This window comes from Podarcis vaucheri, assembly GCF_965113315.1.
Source record: "Podarcis vaucheri genome assembly, chromosome: 7".
Taxonomy (NCBI): Eukaryota; Metazoa; Chordata; class Lepidosauria; order Squamata; family Lacertidae; genus Podarcis; species Podarcis vaucheri.
In genome coordinates, this window is record NC_138765.1 from 35798855 (window position 1) to 35822123 (window position 23269).

General features: G+C 45.3%; 2 protein-coding genes across 4 annotated transcripts in view; one reads left to right on the top strand and one right to left on the bottom strand.

The window, feature by feature from the left end:
* THRAP3 (thyroid hormone receptor associated protein 3) overlaps positions 1–7531 on the bottom strand; it is a 40968-nt gene extending 33437 nt beyond the window's left edge. For 2 of the 3 annotated variants that reach the window (XM_082229502.1, XM_082229499.1), the window contains exon 1: positions 7391–7531. The gene's annotated coding sequence lies outside the window, so the exon portion shown is untranslated. The remainder of the gene's footprint in view (positions 1–7390) is intronic. The other variant, XM_082229500.1, reaches the window with a different exon arrangement.
* A 5235-nt stretch (positions 7532–12766) lies between these two features.
* Positions 12767–22343, top strand: MYCL (MYCL proto-oncogene, bHLH transcription factor). The gene is made up of 2 exons (XM_082229544.1): positions 12767–13452; positions 19358–22343. Exons 1-2 carry the CDS (start codon positions 12975–12977, stop codon positions 19942–19944), a joined length of 1065 nt encoding a protein of 354 aa, XP_082085670.1. The 5' UTR covers positions 12767–12974; the 3' UTR covers positions 19945–22343.
* Positions 22344–23269: the final 926 nt, after the last annotated feature.

Below are 23269 nucleotides of genomic sequence, written 5' to 3' on the forward strand. Positions count from 1 at the left end.
CTCATCTGCTTGATGCACTGCCAGACTCCCAGCCTGCCAAGTGACCATATCTATTGCTTTTCTGATTTCGCTAGATGAAAGGGTTTTGTGTTTTTTGAGCTGCTTCGCAAGACGAATTTCCCTATGGGCTTGCTTTGCAAGACGAAAACGTCTTGCAAGTTTGTTTCCTTTTTCTTAACACCGTTAATACAGTTGTGACTTGACTTCGAGGAGCAACTCATAGAACGCGGTGTGGTAGCCTTTTTTGAGGTTTTTGAAGACTTTGGTGATTTTTGAAGCTTTTCCAAAACTTTCCCGACACCGTGCTTCGCAAGACGAAAAATTCGCTAGACGAAAAAACTCACGGAATGAATTAATTTCGTCTTGCGAGGCACCACTGTACTTAGAATCTTGCTATAGATTTAATCCTTCCACCTCAATTTGGTGAAGAGAGATTAATCTTGCCAAGTAGATAACTTGCTGCCAACTTCTCATCTGCTTTCATTTTATGGGATAGAGTTCAGAATTTTCAGACCAGATTTACTGTTAAGGCCTGCTCTTAAACACTAGATTAGAAGTAACCCATTTTGGTTCATTTTAATTAAACAATAAGCATAGGTCCAAGTATGGACTAATGAGGTGGCTGACTTTGCCTATGTCACTGTTTCTCCCTTGCAAATATTTTGAACACTTTGCTTGGCAAAATAAAATATTGCAATTAAACTCAAACATACAACACCTGTATTTATATAATCCACATTTCTGAGTATCTAATTATTATTATTTATTCTATTTAAAGACCAACAACAAAACAGCAATATACATTAAAAGCAAGAGTTTAAAATGCATTAATAATAAAGCAGCAGATAAATCAGATCAAGTAGTCTAGCACCAGGCACTGATCTCCCAAAAGCTTGGGTGAACAATTGTCTTAAGGAACCCTGCATGTGCCTCCAAATCTTCTCTGAAGAGCATGGGGAAACCTTAGAACAGATTTAGGGGAGCACAAGAGGACGAGAGGAGAAGACTGTTCACTGTGCATGCAGAAATCCTTATGCTGACAGAACGATCTGCTTAATGCTATACAGTGGTACCTCTACTTATGTTCACCTCTGGTTACATATCCTTCAGGATATGTACGCGGCAAACCCGAAAGTATTTTTCCTAGTTTCGCCTCGCACACATGCGCAGAAGCGCTCTACTGCGCCATGAGCAGAAGCGGTCCCTCCGGTTGCGGAAATCTCAGGATCCGACCAGAGCTCTGGAACGGATTCTGTCTGCAACCGGAGGTACCACTGTATTGAATGCAAATCAGGGTCAGGGAGTCAAGGTGCCACCACTGAGAAGCCCTATCCCAGGATACTGTACAATGGGCAATGCACACTGATAGGACCACAGAAGCAATGAAGTCCTGTATTACTTGTAGCCATGAAAACCTGTGCCTAAAAATACTTTCAAATGAGACCTATCAGCCCAAAACAGAGACAGCAATCCCAGATCTCTTAAAAACTTGAGGACCACAGGCTTAGCAACACGGCCCACTGCCAGAAACAATAGGATAGAGAAAGGATAGAGGGCCATGCAGCTCAGATAGGACTTGTGCTTTAGTAAGGACTTCAGAAGTTACTATCACAGAAAGCAGAGAAAGAACAAAAGGTAAGTGAATGGATGTCTGATCAGTAACTTCCCTGTGTTCCTCAAAATGCAGTTTAGAACCAACCCAAGGTTTCTAACCCTCAAACCTGAGGTCAGATATGTGTACAGAAGCAAACAAGCAAAACTGAAGTTACCTCTCAATCCCTGGATCTACAAGGCCTTGAGAAGTGAGGAGGTCAAGTTTGCTGAAGATACTGTGATTTAGTAGATTTCCAAAAAGATTCCTCCACACTGGGAGATATTGGAGTCATGACGTATAGCTCAATAAACCCAGAATGTAGAAACTGTGAAAGATGTTACAAAATCACTAGAAAAGTGATTTAAAATGTAACTACCAATATCATTAGGGACGCGGGTGGCGCTGTGGTCTAAACCACAGAGCCTAGGACTTGCCGATCAGAAGGTCGATGGTTCAAATCCCCGCAATGGGGTGAGCTCCCGTTGCTCGGTCCCTGCTCCTGCCAACCTAGCAGTTCGAAAGCACGTCAAAGTGCAAGTAAATAAATAGGCACTGCTCTGGCGGGAAGGTAAACGCCATTTCCATGCACTGCTCTGGTTTGCCAGAAGCGGCTTAGTCATGCTGGCCACATGACCTGGAAGCTGTACGCCGGCTCCCTCGGCCAATAAAGCGAGATGAGCACTGCAACCCCAGAGTCGGCCATGACTGGACCTAATGGTCATGGGTCCCTTTACCTTTACAAATATGCATAGTGTGGAAGGGAAGGTAGGTTGTTCTTCCTCTCATATAGAACTCGGGGTTATCTAATGGAATACACTGTCAGATACAGGACACACAAAAGATAGTACTTTACTTGGCACATAATTAACATATGGAATGACATGCTGATGGTCACTGATTATGTACAGTTAAACCTTGGTTTTTGAAAGTCTCGGCTGCCGAACATTTCGGAAGCTGAACTCCAAAAACCCGGAAGTAAAACCCTGGATTTCGAACATTTCGGAAGTCAAACAGACTTCTGGAACGGATTACATTCAAAAACCGGGGTTCCACTGTATTCAGCTGCTTGGGAGCAACAGAACACTCTCATCTCTATTTTGCTTCCACAAAATAATTAAGAACAGCAACAGTACAAAAGACTGAAGACACTCTTCTTTCTCCTGATTATAACTACTACATATCGTTCACTATGAATTATCCAGATAACCAAGTGTACTTAACAGACACTTTTGAAATGTGGGGAGGAGACCTTGCCAAATCAGCAGGAAAGAGCATTTGTTCTCAAACTCCTTAAAGGACACATTACACAGGCTGGCAAGAAGGAAAGAATTAGAACTGTAAATTCAGTCCATCACTGGAAAACAAAATTTGTACCCAAGATATGACACACCAAGGAGGAATTTTGAAACTGAGTGTTTATAGCAAAGAGACACCCAAAACTTGAAATAGTAAATCATTCAACCAATCAGAAGAAGCACACTGTTTTGAGTATGATATGAGACCTAGGCTGCAATGGGGTCTCAGCTTTTTGCACTGGTGCCAGTTAACTCTTACATCACACTCATTTTCTCTGTCACAGCCAAACAGAACTGTGTCTCTCTCTACTTCCCACCACAATGAAAAACAATTACTTCTGAAAATGGCAATGAGCCACCTTAAGAAATAACAGTTTTTTGGATTAGGTTTGCAGTTCTGTAACAGTTCCAGTAATGCCTATGGGACATCAGAATTTTAATGTATTTTTACACAAGAAAAGAATTAAGTTTGTGGTGTAATGGCAGCTGATCCAAGACAAGCTGACCAATACACACAATTGCAACTCCAGCATATAAAGACTACTATGCTATGTATTTAGAATTCTACATTTGTTGCAAGCTCACATGTTAATGCTTTACAAATCCTTTAAAAAAAGATGTCTAGACAGTCTTGAAGACATTTTTTAAAAATTAAGAAGAAAAATGTGGCAGACCTTTTGAGGAACAATTTCCAGTAATTCACTGATGCTGCTACCTTTAATCACAGCAATTGTTATACTACACTATCTTGTTAAATGAGCCAGAACTAGTACTAAAATAGTTTTTGTGTAATGGGCCAATACAAACTGTGATGATGGTGACTTAAATCACATGCTGGTGATAACAGGTAATATTTTTTTAAGTGTCCCTTGCATAAGTAAAAAATTGGCTGAGAATTGCATTTCTTATTAAATTAAAACTGGTCTGCTTCTTTGTTCTGAATTTAATATATGATGTCAGTTTAATAAAAGTTTTAATAATTCACACTTGAAGATAAGGATCATAATCTTTCAAAACTCAGCTGCATAGTATCCTCGGAGAGTCACCTTTGTACCTACTGTATTTATCATGGGCCTCTTAAAACTGAAGGTATGCCCAGATTGAAACAAACTGGAAAGATCTGGTCACCGTGCTGCAGGAGGGATGTGCAGAATCCCAGACTGCATTACTTGGCCAAATACATAAATATAATTCTGCTCTCTGTAACCTTTGAAGGTACCTTTCAAATATCAAACCCTAAGAATGCTGCTTGTTTTGTAATCTAGTCAAATGCAGAAGCAGTACTATCACTTACATTTATCCCTTTGAATCTTTGATCCAATTGATTTGCAGTAGTCTGAATTGGATGGCAACAAAATTATGTTGCTCTGTACTTTTTCCTGCTCGCAGTCCTTTGAGGCTTAGTCAAGAGGACAGAAACAGATCCAACAAGAAAGCTACAAGCAAAGAATGAACTGAATCCTTTATTCTCTTTTAACAATGACAGTGCCTCCCAAGAGGCAAAAATGTATCTTACTCTTGCTTTTTAGAATTGTACTCTATGTACAGCTCAGGACCTGCTTGTCCTCAGTGTATAGGAACTGTAATGATTTGATACTGTACAAAGCCTTACATAACAGTCTTTCTGTTAACAGAGCTTTAGAAATCATTTTGGGAGACTAAATTTATGAACACTGTGTCTTAAAACATTTTGTTCATCATTCTAAAAGAAAACATTTAATTTTCTGGGCCTTCACATCTCTATAAACAAGATCTGACCATCACAAGGGATTTAAGATTAAATCTCTGACTATCAGATAACCGAATTTGTTTGAATATAATTATTCACGTCATTGTATTCTTTTTTTCTTATTTAAATATCTCATTTCAACTACTACATTTAAACATACATTAGAAATAAACTTTTGAGATAAAGAAAGAGGAACTGATAGCAATAATTTAGAACATGGGACAATGAACACTGCATGTAATTTAATGAGTTTTGTTCCCCCTCCCCTTTTCTCAGCTCTTTTAATGGAAATGAATGCTTTATGTCTGCTTAACTGTTATTTTCTGAATAATAATTTGTTTTACTATAATATTGGTTTTCAATATGGAGTAGTTATAATATTGGTTTTCAATAGTGATTTTCAATATGGAGCACTGGAAACAAAACAAAAAATTGCATTTCCCCCAGAAAAGTTGTTTCCCCCCCCCCAACAATCACCCCCAAAAAAACCTGTCTCCCTCTCCATGGTTTCAAAATTTCTGGAAATGTTACGTATCTGCTCAAGTTAAACTTTAGGCATTCCATGGCATTAATCCATCTCCAAGGGTGGAGTGTGAGGACTCCTTGGAATCAGTCTTAAGTCTTAGATGACAGGGGAGGCAGGGTGTTTCTAACTTCCACTTCAGAAGTTATAATACTGGTCATAAAGAAACCTAGCATGCATCTAGAAAATGTCAACAATTATAGGCGGGTTGACATGTCCTGAGTAAAGTGCTTCGATAAAAGTGTTTCTCTATATCCATTTAAATCAGGCTACAGGCAAGGTTTTAGGACAGAAACTGCCTTGAGCAAGTTGTAGGATGGCTTTTTCTGAAAACCAAAGGGTTCAAAACCCTGTTGATTCTCTTGGACCTCTCAGGTGCTTTTGATGTCATTGACCATCAGGATAATATATCTGAACAGTGTCCTTGAGATACCACATAGTGGTGGTTCTCCTATTTGGATGGCTAATTCCAGAGAATTCTGCTGGGGAACTGTGGCTCAGCCCCTTAGTTATTATACTCCTGGGGTCTACACAATTCTATTCCTCTCCCTGCCCCTAACGCTGTTTAACATAAAACTGCTGGGAGAGGTCTGCAGAGATTTTTCTTGAGGGATCATCAATACACAAAAAGGCATCCAGCTGTTTCACTTTTTCATCTTTTAGGTGAGACTTTTGTGCCCTTAATCAGTGCCTAGGTGTGGTAGAGGATTGGATAAGGGTTTATTGACTGATATTCAATCAAGATTGAGGTACCTTGGTAAGTGGTTTATCTGACCAGATGATGGTGTTAAATTTGTTCTGGAAAAATTGCATTCTCTTATGCATTAGGGCCACAGTTTAGGGGCCAGTATTAACTCAATATTGTCACCCAATATTTACGTGACCTCAGTGGTTCAAAATGCCTTGTATCAACTTGCAGTGTAAGAAAGCTCTTCCTAATGTTTAACCTAAAACCCTTTTCATGTAATATGATCCCAATGGTTTGAGTTCTATTCTCAGAAGTAAAAGTAGTAAATAAATTGTTTTATGAACTATGCCAGGGGTGGGGAACCTCTGGCCCACAGGCTAAATCTGGCCAACCAGGGTCTAAACTTTTATTTGCTAGGCCACTTTTCCCAAATCATGCCCACTTACTAGGTCCTACGATGTGAGGAAGACAGAGATGCAGCTGTCAATGCACAATTAGGAGCATCATTGAAGTGCACTCCTAATATTACATTGGTAAATGAAAGCAGGCTTCAGCTGTACCACCTAACAGCTGGTGTGTGGCAGAACCAAAGCCTGCTCAACAGTCTGCACAAGTGACCTACCCAAGGGATTTTTAGAACAGAAAGCCCCTAATTTCCATGCCCTACTGAAACCAGACTTAACTACAACATTCTCTTCTCTTTTGGGGTCCTGTAAAGTCCTACTGGCAGGGGTAGGTAAGCTGCAGTCCTGCAGTGTCCTTGGACTACAAGGCCACGTGGAGTGGGAGCTGCAGCTACAAAGAGCTAGGAATTAATCGTCATCATCTAGATCAGTGTTTTCCAACCTTGGGTTCTCCAGCTGTTTTCGGATTACAATTCCCCCCCCACCACTGGTCTTGCTAGCAAGGTATGATGGGTGTTGTAGCCCAAAAACAGCTGGAGATTGATCTAGAGGACCACTCCTCACACTATGTAGACACAAGCTAATTCGTATCTAATTGTGAATTAATTTGCAGCTCCCTTTTAGAGAAAGAAAAGCAGAATGCCGATGGGGAAGACGGAATGGACAGATAATAAACACTGCACGCAAGGGGGGGGGGGTTTGGGTGCCGTGGCACCTGACTCAAGAGGGGAAGCGGCCCCCTCACCCGATCGCGCGCAGACTTCTTTTAAAAAAAGCATGTCGGCATCCATTCCATCGCGAAAGGAGAGGACAGAACCAGAGGCCGCCTTCCCGGTACCTCTGCCGCCAACACTTCTAGGTGGATTTGCCAAAACCCCGTCTGGTTTTCGGGGGCGATTTTTAAAAAAGCCCCGATTCAGCTCTGCTATCAGAAATAACGGCCCCCTCCATTTACCCCTTGGCCTTCTCGCGAACCGACCTCCTCCCAGGGCACGCGATACCCCTCCCCCCACTCGCCCCTCCCCCCCAGCTCCACCTCAGCACCCCCCTGCCTGGGGTATGTGAGGTAGAAACATAATCCTTCGCCATCTTTTTCGATCTTAAGGGAGGGGAAACAAAAAACAACAACAATCCGCAGGCCGCGGCCTCCTCCTCACCGTTCAGACGCGGCCTTCTTCTCTCGCCCGCCTTTGCCTACCTCACAGCTCACCACCACCGCAGCAGTAGCAGCAGGCCCAGACGTCCTGCGCGCGCAGCACTACCAGCCATGAGCGAACTAATTGAAGCCGCTGGGAGATGTAGTTCTTCCGCCCACCCTGGCCTATTTGTACCGCGGACGCCTTTCACATCATATACTACAAGAACCGGCATGCCTCTGCAGGAGCCCGTCATCCACTATCTTCCGCCCCGCCGAGTCTCGCGCTCTCTCTCCTCCCCCTTTTCCCGCTCGCGCTCTCTACGTCCGCAGGAGCCACTCTTAGGCCTGACGGGAGGTGGAGTCTTTTTCAGCCCCAGCTAGACTAGTTGGCATAGAAGTATCGCCGAGGGGGGACTACAACTCCCAACGTTGGCGAGAAAGACTTTAGGGTGATACGCTCTCGAAATGCTGGCGCAGGATGTTGTCTTCTGTAAAATATAGTGAGGCGCCCTGCGCGGGCTTCGAAAAAAAGTGGCATTTTACGAGGGGCCAAGAGGAGGATTTATATGAGGGCAGTCTTTCCGTATCATGGTTGGTTGCTTAATTTGATTTTTTTATTCTTATGATTCCTTGCATTTATATCCCACCTTTTTCTCAAAGGAGCTCTAATGTAGCATGCATGGTTCACCTCCTCATTTAACCCCCATAACCACCCTGTGAGGTAGGCTAGGCCCAAAGCCAGCCAGAGAGCTTCATGGCCTAATGGGGATTTGAAGCTTGGTCTCTCCCAGGTCCTAGTCTGATACTGTATAAGCATTATACCACACTAACCCTCAAGTGCCTCAGAGTAATAAACAACAGCATTAAAGTAGGTAAGAAAGGGCAATAAGGTCACCCCAAAATATGTACATTTCAAAGCCCTTCCCGCTAAACTCAGGTCTGTGGCCTTTGCTGTGTTCATCCTTTATCTACCCGCCCTCCCAAAAAACAAAGCCTGGGTAAATAATAATGTGTTCCCTCATGGGTAGGCTGAGTGAGCCAGATTCACTCCATTTGTTCTTTCAAGTTTGTCTTATTTATTACATTTATACAGTTTACCAACTTTTCCTCCATGTTGTTCAAGGTAGTGTAATGGTGCTCTCCCTCCACATTTTATCCTCACAACAACCCTGTGTTGGGCTGAGAGAAAGTGACTGGCCTGAGGTCATCCAGCGAGCTTCATGACTGTGTGGGGTTTATGAACCCTGTTATCCCAGACCTTAGGTCAGCACTCTTTTCTTCTTCTTCTTAGGTCAGCACTCATAAGCACTACACTATACTGGCTCTAAAAAGAGGCATGGACAAAAATGTGGACAAAAGTGCCACACAAATCCATAGCAGCAATGACCAGAGAAAGACTACTTAAAATTGCACAGAGCTGGAACCTAATACCTAGAAGCCTAGGCTATATAAAACCGATGAGTTCTCCCATGTGTTGGAGAGGATGTCCCGCTATAAGGACATATCAGCAAATGTGGTGGAGTGTCCAAAAATTGAAAAGTTCTGGAAAAATGTATTTACAAAAAAAAATTGATTACAGAAATATCTTTAATTACAATTAACCCCAGGACTGGCTCTACTTAACTCATGTCATCACGATACAGTATGTATTGTATTGTATTGTAAAATAACTCAACACATCTGTTAACTGCTGCAACAACAACTATTGCCAGGATGTGGGAATCATTACAATTAACTATGGACCAATGGTATAATGCAATCAGACAAACGACATTATTGGAAAAACTGACATAAAAATTAAAAGTTACAAGAGGCCAAAAGAAAATCAATTTTTTTTTTATTTTTATGCATTCTGGTGTGACTTTACTGATTACACAAATAATGAGGCATATGATAGAACACCCATATTTTATAGCAGTCTGGCGTACATGAAGTACATATTTTTCCCTCCACCGCTTGATGTTTTACAAATATATAAATCTATATAAATATAGATATATGAACTGCAAAGAGTATCAGCACATAGAATAACCCAGTTTATTAGAATCAAGTTAGTCATATTAGTTCATGCTGATTTTAATAACATTTTGTACAGTAAATCTGTTTAAACTGGTTTTCAAACTATACAATGATTTGTGTATATTTTTGGAAACCACTTTTGGAAACAATTTGTTCAAAAAGGAGTCTATACACATTTTAAATAAACAGAATAGTGAGACTACAAATTGCACTGTTAGTGGTCACCATGTTGGGACTTCACATCCTTGATCTGCTATAAACCTCACCAGGTGACATTGAGCTAGTCAGTGCCTGAGTGCAGCCTACTTCACAATTTATTATGAGGATAAAGTGAGGTAGCCCACATACTTGTGTATGCCATGCTAAGCTCAATAGAGAAAGGATGGAACACTAAGGTAAACAACAGTAGAATCAATGCCAGCTTCCGTTTGATGGTGGCTTGGGGAGGGAGTGCTTGTAAAAATTATGAGGATCCATGAATGTCCTGGTCCAGTGCCCTAACTGCTGCAGCACGCTGACTCTCATTTTGGCAACACATTGGAGCAGTATAGCAAAAGGCATTTTAGAAGCTAGCCTACAGTGCCATTCTGGGCAGCAAAAACAATTGAGTGCAGCCTATTACTAGCAACTGCTTTGCAAGGAGTTTGGCTCCCCCATCCCCTTTGAGTTTGAAGCTTCCAATGTAGAAAATTTTCCCAGTGCAATGCCATCAAGTCACCAGACGATGGTAGCATTGAACAGTGAGTTAAACTTCAGCACCCTAAACAATTCATTGGCATCCATTGACATGCTAGTGCTAATCAAACCAAATCAAAACTATTGTTATTTTGGGGTGAGATTTAATCACATACCCGCAATGCATGTAGTGCAATTAAAGCTGATCTGGAGTTCCTGCGAAACAAACCTGCTTTACTTGAAAACTGGGCTTTTTATGATAAGGAAAGTGGTGGGGAATTGCGCTGGAAAGTTTGGGATAACACTTGCTCAATGCAACTTAATCTAATTTCCTCACAAACAAATCAGGATGAATGTTCATTAAATAGCCAAGATCCTCTATGCTCTCTGCAAACAAATAAAGCTATAGATTCATTAAACAACTCAGGTTACTCTGTTGCTGTTTTTTAAAACACACAACAACAGGAACAGGAACAACAACAGGAACATTAAGAATACTATCTCACATTTAAGACCATGACTCTCTGGGTTGTGAGTGAGCTTTTAAGTTACTCAGAATCTTTTATCAAACAGTATGCTAAAAAGAAAAGCAAAATACTGTAATAAGGTGAAAGTAAACACCCGCCTTGGAGTGGGATGGGATTCGGCACTGCCTGCAGTTTGTTTCAAGTCTAAGATGCTGTTGGAGGAAGTTTGTGCAGATGAATAGGATCAAAATCATGCCTTACCAAGTTACGGTTAAGTTTAGAAACATGGGTGTCTTATGATTCCTATTCTTATTCTGCATACCATAGTATTAAATAATGGTTGAGTATTTCTCCATGATCCTAGTGCAGCCCAGTTATATGCTTGTAAGGTCACAGGAAGGAGCAGTGGTGCCAATCAGGTAGACAGGGGCAACTACCTGGGGGTAGGGCCAGGACCTGATTGGCAGGCAACTGACCAGTCAGACTGGCATAGCCTGGAGCCTCCAGAAGCAGCCAGACCAATGGGAATGCTACACCAGGAACCTTAGGAGAAGCCCCACTCTCTGCCTCACCTGCTCTAATTTCCCCTGGCAGTATTTGAACCAGTGCTCCTGGGAGTATGTCTGCATCCTTGTTTTAGTGTATGCACAACCTAACTGACTATCCCCTTTTCAATTAATGATGGCTTGTGGGAAAGGAAGGAAGGAAGGAAGGAAGGAAGGAAGGAAGGAAGGAAGAAAGAATTGAATTGGCAGCCTCCTGTATATATTTATGTGGCTGTTTTGCAAACTACATGGTATCACATGAACCAGTAACTTCCCCAAGTTGTTGATGGCTGCTTTAACAGACAACACCACAGGGCTCCTTTGGCTGTGCTGATGGTTGCTGTGTAGTTCTGTGTTTCTTGTCTGTTGTAGGTGTGGTGACTTGAAAGACATGGGGCCTCTGTTGGTTGGTTGGTTGGTTGGTTGGCTCCCTCCATCCATGTGTGGCATAAGCGACACAGTCCCTAATTGGTGGGCATGTATGCTTTCTTTACACAACTTGTGTACTTTCTGGTGGTGTTGTTTTTCCTGATCTGCCTGCGCTGAGCATGCAATGGATTTAGCAGCCATCCTGGTGTGGTATAGCTTTGGTCATAGAGTAATATGAATACTAGAGCTTAATTTCTGTCCCAAGGTAAAGGTAAAGGGACCCTTGACCATTAGGTCCAGTTGTGGCCGACTCTGGGGTTGCGGCGCTTCCGGGTCATGTGGCCAGCATCATGACTAAGCCGCTTCTGGCAAAGCAGAACAACGCACGGAAATGGCGTTTACCTTCCCGCCGGAGTGGTACCTATTTATCTACTTGCACTTTGACGTGCTTTCGAACTGCTAGGTTGGCAGGAGCAGGGACCGAGCAACGGGAGCTCACCCCATCGCGGGGATTTGAACCACCGACCTTCTGATCAGCAAGTCCTAGGCTCTGTGGTTTAACCCACGGCGCCACCTGCGTCCCTTAATTTCTGTCCTGGAACATGTAAATAACAGTACCACTGAGTATGTGCAGAGAGTCTTGCTTCCTGGTTATGCCTAAACTGCTCCCAATAGGAATGAGTGAAGCTGTCTTTTACTGGTCCATCTTGTTCAGCATCTTCCACACTGACTGGTAGCAGCGCTGCAGAATTTCAGGAAGGGAATTTCTCCCAGCCCTACCTGGAGATGTCAGGGATTGAACCTGGGATCTTTTGCATGTAAAGAAGATGCTCTACCACTGAGCTACTGCTTTCCCCCAAGAATGGGGTATACTTTGCAAATACTTTGTTAAGCTATTGCAAAGGAGCCACTAGGATAGCAACAGGTTTGTTTTAGCCCAACGGCTTTTCACCCGAAAGGATAAATATGGATTAAACAGGCTGGTATTTTGATGACAGGTATGTGTATGGGCATTGCACTTTTCTTCTTTTTTGTCTGCACGCAGAGCGCCGATTTCACAATAAACACCTGTCTAGAAGCCCTGGCACTTGTGCCCCAACAGCAGCAGCTCTGCACCTCCAGCTGGGCTCGCCCGCTCCCTTCGCAGCAAGGTGGGCCAACGCGAGCAGCTCCCGAGGAGCGAGCCGCTGTCTGGCCCCGCCCCCTTGTGCAAATCCAGCGCTCCTAATTGGTTCGGCTTGTGGCACGGGCGGGGCTCGAGGCGCCAGACGCGATATAAGGGAGCGAGCGAACAATGCGCCTCGATCCCGACTGGGTCGCGTTGGGGGGGCGGGGAAGCGGGAAAAGCCGCGCTTTCGGCAGCGGAGCGGGCGAGCGAGCACAGAAAGGCTAAGCTACCAAACCAGGCGGCGGCACCGCCTTCTTAGTTGAAAGAGCCCGGCGCTTGCACTTTTGCAGGCGGTGGAGCGCGCCCTACCGCGCGCTGCGCTCAGGTGAGCTCCCGTCGCAGGTGGGACGCGAGCAAGCCATGGAGCTCGACCTGCCTCAGGCGCCGCCGGCGCCGCCCTACTTCTACGACCACCAAGAGTCGCCCGGCGACGACTTCCACCGCTCGAGCGCGCCCAGCGAGGACATCTGGAAGAAGTTCGAGCTGCTGCCCAGTCCGCCGGCCTCGCCGCTGGCGCCGGGCCCCGCCGAGGACGCGGCCGCCGACTACCTGCTGGAGCCCGGCCGGCTGCTGGGCAACCTGAGCGCATTCGTCCTCCGCGACTGCATGTGGAGCGGCTTCTCGGCCCGCGAGCGCCTGGAGAAAGCCATGGGCGAGAAGCTGACCGCCAAGCCGTCCGCCCAGGGCCCGCCAGCCGCCGCCGCCGCCCCCACCGCCGCCCAAGCACCGCACGACGCCGCGCTAGGCGGGCTGTGCGTGGCCCCCGGCGCCGTCTTCGCCTGGCCCGCCGACTGCAAGCTCCCGCCCTCCTCCGGCTCCGAGAGCCAAAGCGAATCGGGTAAGGCTGCCTCCGGGCCGGGGAGCGGGGCGGCGGACCGCACGGTACCCCCCAGGGGCACCCAGTCCTGCAGCTCTGGCTGGGCGCCGAAAGTTTCTCTCCCGGGACAAAAGGCTCCTCTCGCTCTTCATTTCCCGTGGCGCCCCTTGGACTGCGCCCCCTGTCTTCCCAGGTCTCCGTGCAGAATTCTGCAGTCCCCTTGGAGGGATCTTTTATTGCAAAATTCTCCGAGCTCTTGCATTTACTCTGCCCCCCCTCCCGCCCCACTTCTTCACCAGAGGTTCTACTTTCAGGGGGAAGTGTGCATTGTCGTCCCGGCCCAGCTTCCCAAGGCTGCTGCTGGGACTTGCATAACGTGGTGAGCCCAACCCATCTGTCTTGCTTCCTCCTCCAACCTCTCCCAATTTAGCACCCTTTAGCACAGCCGGCGGGGGAGGGGGGTGCCTGCCGCAGGACCGAAAAGAGAAGAAAATGCGCCACTTGCACAACTCCCTCCACCACTCCAGGAGGTTGGGTGGGGGGACCCAAGATACAGAGCATTTCTTTGAGAGGTTGCATTTCAGCAGGGCGGGCTTCTCCAGAGTTTCCTGGTTCAGGTTGTAAACGCTGTCTATAAAACCTGTGTTTATTGAAAAAGTTTGGCTTGGTTGGTGTTGCAGGCTGCTTATGCTTGTGGAGTCTGGAGGGTTGCCACAGTGGACCTGTGATGGACAAAGGCTCTGGAATGATTTGACCTGGGAAATACAAGAATGGTCTTGCAAACCCCCCTCCTCCCACAAAATGTTGAATGCAGTCTCAGGTCAGGTTCTGCAGCCAAGGGGAACCAGCCATATTATGCATGTTATAAAAGTTTTGTTGCATAAGTGCCCTCATCTATGCTTATAAGTGCATCAGTTGACATGTAACCAATACTTTGCTGAGTTTGCTAACCTAGATCAGTCCAAAACAGCATCTCCACTGGCTGGTGCTGGTGGGAGTTGTAGTCCAAAACATCTGGAGGGTCCAAGGTTGGGGAAGCAAAGTCATTCCCATTTGATTATTGGCACATGACTTGCTGTTCAGCTACCCTCTGATGGAGGCATGCAAGGGCAGTGTGTGTGTGAATGGGATCATAAAGACCACCTTTCTGTCTTTGAATCCAAAGAGTCATCAACCCCTTGCAATGCAGGAGTCAACATCAATGGGGAAGAACTGTAATTCTTTGGTAGACCATCACCTTTGTATGGAGAAGGTTTGAAATTCGATCTCTGGCATCTCCAAGTAGAACTGAGAATCATCCTTTCAAATCCCAGTAAGCTGTTGCAAGTCAGTATAGAATCTAGACAATACTGACTTGGTACAGTATAAGGTAGCTTCCTATGCAGGATTGAACTACTCACAGCTAGAAGCCTGCCTCTGTCTTTTCAAGTCTCTAAGGAAGGAAATTTCACAACCTCTTCCTTCTCCCCCAGCCCAATTTGTTTGGCTAGTCTGAACTCAATGCTTTTAAATCTTAAGTTTTTAAAAATGCTTTCATTCTGTTTGGATTGATGTGCCTCGCTTGCACATCCAGTCCTCATTTGTAGGCAGACCACAGAATAATAACAGGACTTTCTGTACACACCAACATATTTAGGGGGCAAACTTCTTTGTGAGTCTCTAGCAACCTTTGCCAACCTGGTCCGTCCCCCTTGCAAACTCTCACCTGCTTCAGGTTGTTTGGGCTGCAACTCCCAACAGCCCCAACTAGAACACCACAGGAATATTGTGTTCAGGCTTAACATTGCTATAAATAAACTTGTGGCATGTGTTATCCCTTGAAAAACTGACATAGCCTTGAAATGGGCACACTTTCTAATACTCTGGCCTTGTTGTTAATCCTTGTAGGGCTGAGTCACTGAGTAAGCAGTGACTGCTTATATGACTCACTATAGAGCATGAATAGGGCTTGGGTTGAGAAACAAATTGGGTATAAGATTTAATTACATTAGGAGAAGCAGGTCTTAATCTCAATTAGCAGAAGGGGCGGGGAATGTTATTGATTTATTTAATTGTGCTTGCCCTTGCTGACCTGGACTTTTCACCCCCATCAGCATCTAGGCTCCTCCTTCAGATGCTGTTTTTTTTCAGCCAGTCACATGATTCCTGGGACAAAAAGCAACAGATGCAAGTGTTTGTGTGTGTGCACTCTCAATAGCTCACTATGCCAATGAGAGATGGAGGGTAGGTAACAGCAGTGTTTCAAGCACTGCTATTGGCTGATTGCCAGGATGCTTGGAGAAGGTTGTTCTCACGGAGTCACATTTTTTTTTATTAATGGGAAAGTGCTGATTGTTTGCCCAATGCAAGTTTTAGAAGGAGACCACTTAAAAATGCAAAGCAAGTGGGGGGAAGGCAAAGTGGGGGCATAGCTGGCCTGTGATCTTTATTTATAAATTAATGGAGGCAGAAACAAGGCTTAAACAATGCAATTGGGGGCACCAGATAGTGTGCACTGTGGATGAGAACTTATGTGGAGGGCTGGAAGGGTGTGGAGCACAAGCCCAGCTGAAACTGAGCCTGCTGCAGGAGACCTTTCCCTGTCCATAGAATTAAGCAGACGGAGCAAGCTGGAGTGCCCACTGTATGCTCTGCTGCTACCATTGTCTGGCTGTGATTCTCCATTTGCCATGGGCTTTAATGGCCTGGAACCTCTGGCACAGAGATGGGGTAAAATAACACTGCTGAGTTCCGCTATGCCATTCTTCCCTAGCCTCGTGCTCTCCAGGTCTTTTGGACTACAACTCCCATCAGTGCAGGCATGCCAATTCTAGGGGGTCAATGTGTCTCATTATTGGTTGGAAGGAGGTCAGTTGCACATCTCAGCTTCAGTGCCTGGCTTCTGCAGACGACAACGTTGCATGTGTGACATCACACAAGCACAATACGCTTCTGCACTCTCAATCTTGGGTGTGGCTGTGTGTGTGAGCAACTTGGCGCTTCTGCATCAGTGCTGGCTATCATGAGCTGACTTGATCGAAGCAGTGAATTCCTTCCACCCATGTTTCTGAAGAGTTAAAAATTTTGACCCTTCCCCATTTGTGACATGAGGTGGTTTTCTTCTGCATATGATGGTGCTTAAGCTTTTGAAAAAGGAGGACAAGAGTATCTTGCACTCTCCTGGGGGCCTCATGGTAGCGAGCTGTCACAGAACCTTGTAAGAATGGTTTTTAGACATGCGTCCCGCAGAAGACTGTCTATGTGCCTTGTTCCTGAGAGCAAGCAAGACATGTGAAATGCTGGAGACATGTGAAATGCTGGAGACATGCTTTGAATGACTCCAACTCTTAAGTAGGCACGACGCCACCTTCTGTGTAACTTGAAATCATTTTCATTGTGTATTTCTGTGAAAAATGTGCCTCCTGTAGTTTTCTCCACAAGGGCCCTTGGTCAGTTTCTAGGAAACATTGTCTATGTGCAACCTGTCACAGGCTGTCTTAGGCATACAAGTTCCATTGTCCTCAGCAGAACTTAATTCCAGCCAACACAGATAGGGAGAAGCTTTCCTCTGAAAGCTGTTGCTGCAGTAAACCAGATGGCTGATTTCTTGCTCATGCAGACTAGCGGGACTTCGCTTTGTGAGTTCAGAACCGATCTCTTTGTTTTCTACTGTGATAACCTTTCCCCTTAAACTTATTTCTTTAAAAAACTCTGACCACTTTGTCTGAAGGCTGTATAACTTGAATCTTTTGAAAGTCACTCAAGCCTTCTGTGCAAAGGCCTTTAAAGGACCTTCTCTTCCCACCCCCTTCCTGTATACTGGATGGGGAGGTGCCGAGATCCTTTCTGTGCATCTCTGGCTAAGTGGGGAGGGCTGCCCACTGTGTGTGTTGGGGAGGTTATTTGTGCAGGGGAATGGAATCCTTTGAACAGGATTTACTACTTCTGAAAAGTAGCAAATCCCTCCTGAAGTGTGAAGCTGTAGGGGCAAAGGCCATCTCTCCCCATTCCCTGCTTCATTTACAATTCCAATGGGCAATGAAAGAGCCTTGGGGGGTGGAGGTTGGGGGAGAGATAGAGCTTTAGCAGTAAACTTTGTTCCAGGCCAATGGTGACTATTGCCCCCAGTCTTTTTAATTGGGGATGGGGAGCATAGGAATGCCTTGATGATGGCCTGGCCTTTTGTCCCTTACAATTGCCTTTGGGAAAGCCACCCCCTCCCCTCCCCTCCAGGGACACAAAGACAAAAAACCTCCATTCCATTGCAATTGTTAACAGACCCTTGGGGACAGAAATGTTCATCCCTCCCCAGAATGAAGCTCCCAGTACCACAGGATTCCTGCAGGAATTACATTTGCTCAGGACTTTGCAATAGCACCAAGTCAGACTGCTTGAGAGAAGGTAGATCAGACCGCTCATCCTTTCAGTAAATGCTAAAGGTTAAGAATCTAGTCTTTGCCCTCAAAATAAAGCAGCTTACAGGGTGAGATTTGAATCTGGAACCATGCCCAACACTTTATGGAGTGGGCAATAAGTACATTAGGATGCTCTAGTAGTAGATTGGGAAGGACTTTTCAGTTTGCCTTTTAAAAAAAGAAAAAAATGAAAACCTTCTGGTTGGCCATGAGCTAATGACTCATCTTTCATCTTGGGTGTTCTTCATATGAAAATGAGCACTACTTGGTGGATTTTGATGTGGTGTTTAGAGCTCTGTTTACCAGTTTCTGAGTTGTGTAGCTTCACCGTTAATTTAAAAGCATACTTATTCTGCTCTTTAGGCAAAAAGATAAATGAAAACAAGGAGGGGAAAAGAAAACAAGTGAACTTGATAATCAGTTCTTAAAGTTAGTTTTCATCTCTATATATGGCTTATGAGGTGCAGAAGGAACCTGGCTCAGCAGGTGCATCTTAAATAACCCCTTTGCCCTGCACTTCACCCCCTGGCTTGTGCATCTTCCTAGTCCTTTCCTAATTCAGCCTCTACTGTGTGTGGTAGCTTCAGGAACCAAAAGAGATGAAGAGACCCACCTGTCCCCAGTTGGCCTCAGTGCTCAATAGTAAGACATCAGTAGACGGGCTCTTTGCTGATTCTGCAGAAACAGATTTCATAGCATCCCTGGAGCCAGGGGTTAAAAGAAAGGTGGGGCTTTGCCTTGCCCTTTTGTTTTCAGTCCCCTCCCCCCCCCACAACATTTGGTGCAGGTCCCCATCTCTTCTTCATCATTCTCCACTGATATTTGAGCAACCTTTGTCACCACCCTGTGTGTGTGCAAGTTCTCCATTTGGGATTCAGGAAGGAGGAAAAGTAGAGAGGCTTCAGTAGAAATCTTTACTGAAGCTTTGATAGCTCAGGTCTGGGAAGGTGATGACTTGCCCCAAATGTGCTGCTCCTTCTGTGATGCAGCTGATGTTGGTTACTGCTTCTCAGATTCTTACTACTTCAAATGAAACTGCATGGTTTTATGTTCCTGAACACCTGCTCCCCTCAAAATGCTTGGACCACTACCTTGTTACATCTTGCAATGGCATAGAAAGGTTGGTTCCTTCGTTAGACACCTCATGCAGTTCTGTTTAGAATAAGGAACTGGGAATCGGTCCCAGACCCTTTGAGGAATCCAGTTCCACTTGATGTACAGAGCTGGCTTTGAAGCAAAGCAGGTTGAGTCTAGTCAGTGAGGCTGCCTTGTAACCTCAGTACAGCTTGAATGTATGTATGCTGCCTTGATTTTCGTGGTGGTAAAAAAGTGGGGTGATAAAAAAGTCGGCTACACTTCCCATCATCCCTGTCCATTGGCTAAGCTGGCTGAGGCTGATGGGAGCTGTGGTACAAAACATCTGGGGGGCACCTGGTTGGCTGCATGAAACCCACCCTGGTGTGCTAACTTGTGTGTTACTGCCTGAAGGTTTGCCAAGGTTTAATGGCTTGTTCCCTCTTGTTTGTACACAGAAGGGGAAGAAATTGACGTGGTGACGGTTGAGAAGAGGCAGTCGCTGGGTGTGAGGAAGCCGGTGACCATCACTGTGCGGGCTGACCCCTTGGACCCTTGCATGAAACGTTTCCACATATCCATCCACCAGCAGCAGCACAATTACGCAGCCCGCTCACCACCCGAGGCTTGTTCCTGCACCGCTGCCTTGGAGAAAAGCAGTCAAGAGGAAGAGGAGGAGGAGGAGGATGGTGGTGCACAGTCCCTGAGGCAAGTGGCAGAGCCTTCCTCTCTTGAACCTTTCCTCCTGAAATCCGGGAGCGCTCCCAGTTCGGACAGTGAAGACGTGACCAAGCGGAAAAACCACAACTACTTGGAGCGCAAGCGGCGCAACGACCTGCGCTCGCGTTTCCTGGCACTGAGGGACCAGGTCCCTGGTCTCGCCACCTGCCCCAAAACCCCCAAAGTGGTGGTGTTGAGCAAAGCGTCAGAGTATCTGCAGTCACTACTCAAAGCAGAGCAGCAGATGGTTGCTGAGAAGAAGCTGCTAAAATTGCATCAGCTTCAGCTGTTGAAACGGATTTCGTACCTCAAGAGTGCGCATTAGCTGCCAGGAACTCCAAACTGCTTGCCAGCCTGATCTCTGCACTTTTTTTGTGGGGGGGGGGACCAAACAAAAACAAATTGGTTTGTTGACTTGCAGATCCCATTATGCAATGCAGCTGCTGCACACAAATGGGGGCTTGCATTCCATACACTATTTTCCACCCTGGTCTTCTCTCTTAGCCAGTTATGGGTGCTGGAGAATCTCCTAAGTTGTGCAGGAGTGATGATGATCAGGGCAGTGGGGTTGAGCAGGGTTTAGCTACTCAGACTTCAGCTTCTACAGCAAAATGCTGACTTCTTCACAGGCTGAATGAGCCTCCATTCCGTTTGGGATCACCAGAAGCCTGAGTGTTTATCTGGAATAGCATCTTGTGGAATGCTTCACAGTACTTTCTGACAGAGGGGCCTGAGTCAACATTTCTAAAGCTGGGGCAAAGATGGACCCTTCAGTTGTCTCTCTCAAGAGGCTTCTTCTGTTTCCCCCAGTCAAAGTTGGATTGTAAACCCTGGCTATGGATAGTTCTACATACCCTCTTTTCTCCCCAGGCTCTGCTTCTTGCCACTGGCATTTAAGAAGACAGATATCTTGTGCAATTTGTTTCTTTTTTTACAATGGTCCTACGCAATAGACTTTTTCCCACCCCCAAGCACACTCCCCTGCCCTATTTTCCAATGTTGTTTAGGATTGACAGCTCTCTTCCCTTCTTGGAATTTATTATGGGTGAATTTTTAAATGTCGCCACCTCTGATGTCCTGGCTAGGGCTTATGGGAGTTGTAGCCCAAAACATCTGGAGGGTATCAGGTGGAGAATGTCACATTATGTGAAGTTATTTCACAGCTGACACTTGAAGACAGCTTAAATCTGGCTTTTGCTTGAGATCTACAGCTAGATAACCCCTCAGGCTAAGATCAGTGCCTTTCACACTTGAGGTGGAAAAAAATATTGGGCAGATCTACACCATGCACTTAAAGCACATGACTTCCCCCACCCAATCCCCAAAGAATCCTGGCATCTGTAGTTTCTCACAGAGCCAGAATTCCCAGCACCCTCAACAAACTAAAGTTCCCAGGATTCTTTGGGTGAAAACATGTGCTTTAAAATGTATGGTGTGATTCTGCCCTTAATGGCATCAGCATAATAGACCCCAAAGTGGATTGATTTCAATGGGATTAATTCAGGTGAACTTCTAATCAGTTGTGTCCAGTGATGATGCTGTCTTGCTGTGTCAACCTTGAATCTGCCCCTCGGGGGTAATTCCTCTTTCTGAGATGGAGGGGTGCAGAACCTTCTCTCAAGAACTGTTAGAGGCTTTATGTGTGCATTTAAGACATTCTCCCCCCCTCCCCCCCACAACTGTTCCTTCACTGGAAATGCACTGAGATCACCTTGGATTTCATTTACCTCATACTTATTTTTCCACTTGGGCAATGCAGCTTCTTGTCTTTGGTTTTGTATATCCTAGAATCCATTGTTGTGACTGCCTGATTCTTTATACTGGATGGCTTTTTTTAAGATATACTATTTTTATACTTTTTTTAGAAATTATTTTGTAAAATACTTGTTCTTTCTTTCCTCCCAGCTTTTCAAAGATAAAACAGTGGGTGGAGGGCTCTCAGTACTGCTTTTGTAGATGAGATCGTTCAAACTGAGATTCAGCAGGAAAAAAATACTTCTGTTTTGACTAGAAAATGATTTCCTAAGTCAGGGGTCTGGTCCCAAGTTTCAAGCACCAATAATGAGACTATTAGACATCTTAAGGGTGTTTTGGTAGAGTGGGTGGGTAAGGGAGTCCCTAGATGGGAACATTGTAATTTCAACTGCCCCCTATAGAGAAGTTTTCTACTGAAGATGTCCTACTGATTCTTAAGACTAAGAGAAGCCTTTCCCCCTCCACCTTCCCTTTCTCTGGAAATAAAAGGGCTGCATGAATATATTTTGGGGAAAATGTGCAGTGTGGCGTTGTTAATTGATGTTTACTCACAGCTAGGTTCCACTGTGTCGCCCCCAGGAAAGGGAGCACCTCAGTCCCATGCATAAAGAGAAAGAAAGCAATGATAATGTGGTGATGTGTTTTTTGCTCTGGTTTTGCCAGGTCCTTAATAGCTTTTGTTAAGCTGGCTGGGGCTACCCCCCTCTCCCTCCTTCCCTTTTATGCAGATCCCTCCCACCCATCCTCCTTTGTCTCTTGGGTAGGGAGAGGCCAGAGCTGGAGGTGATGGATGACCCTTTATCTTGGCTTGCACACAGTTTGGTGGGCGCAGACTGGTCTCCCACAATGCATTGGGGACTCCTTCAGGCGTTCTTTGACTGGCCCGCTGGAGCCTCAACGCTGGGTGGTCAGACTTAGCACTTTCTTTGTTACCTCGCACTTCTTAAATAAACGGAATCTCAAAAAGGACAGGCTGAGTCTGCTTTTCCCCCCTCCCTTTTTGAGCCAAGGGATATATGTGAGACCCTTATCTGCAAAGATAAATCAGTCTTCGTGTTTGTAATTTAGTTGAATGCATGTCCGTTTGGTTATGTAGAGGAGGGGAAGAGGAGAAAGTTTGGATAATATCCTGGAAAAAGAGAACCAGGGGAGCATGGTTCTGGCATGTGCTCCGAAGGAAGAGCATGGGAAATGAAGAAGTAGTAGGAGAGCTGTCATAGCCCGCAGCTGAATCAACCCATCCACATGCAGCTAATAAGAGAGTGTAGGCAGGAATTCTTTCTCTGCTGCTCTTGATGTGTGGAGATTCTTTTATGTTTATATAGGACCTGGGGGGATTTTACAGTATTCTGTAGGCTTATGATGATCCTGGGATAAGAAAAAGACATAAATGGAAGACAATATTTCAGCAGCAGTAGTAGAAAATGTAAAAAGCTGTGTATTTGAGGTGATTAACTGTATTTGCACATCATCTTTCCTCTGCTAGGAGATGGACCAGACCCTCTCTGAAGCACTGAGCTCACCTTCTCACCTGTCTGAAAGTCCTGCCCCTGCTTTCATTTCCCTCTTATTGGCTGCACATTTCCATATTCAGCAGTGTAGCTGAAAGATCTTTTTGTAGGAATTAATGCACCCTAAATCTTTTGGCCCCCTTAGAGATGGATTCAGTTCTCTGCAGCAAGCATTCCTTTCTGTGTCTGCCTGCCACTGGGAGCCATCAGAAGTGGAGGCAATGTATCAGCAGAGCCCCTCAGGAATCCTGGCAAAACAGACTTCCTGCCTCTGTAGCAGGTTGGGCTAGCTAGATGAACTTTGGGATGCTTTCAGCTCTGATTCTGTCAGAACCATCCTGGTTCTGCTTAGCTCAACAACCTCTAATAAAGAAAAACCCATCC

Coding starts and splice junctions, on each gene's coding strand:
- MYCL (XM_082229544.1), top strand. CDS start 12,975: ATGGAGCTCGACCTGCCTCAGGCGCCGCCGGCGCCGCCCTACTTCTAC. Junction 13,453..19,357: donor CGAGAGCCAAAGCGAATCGG/GTAAGGCTGCCT, acceptor GTTTGTACACAG/AAGGGGAAGAAATTGACGTG.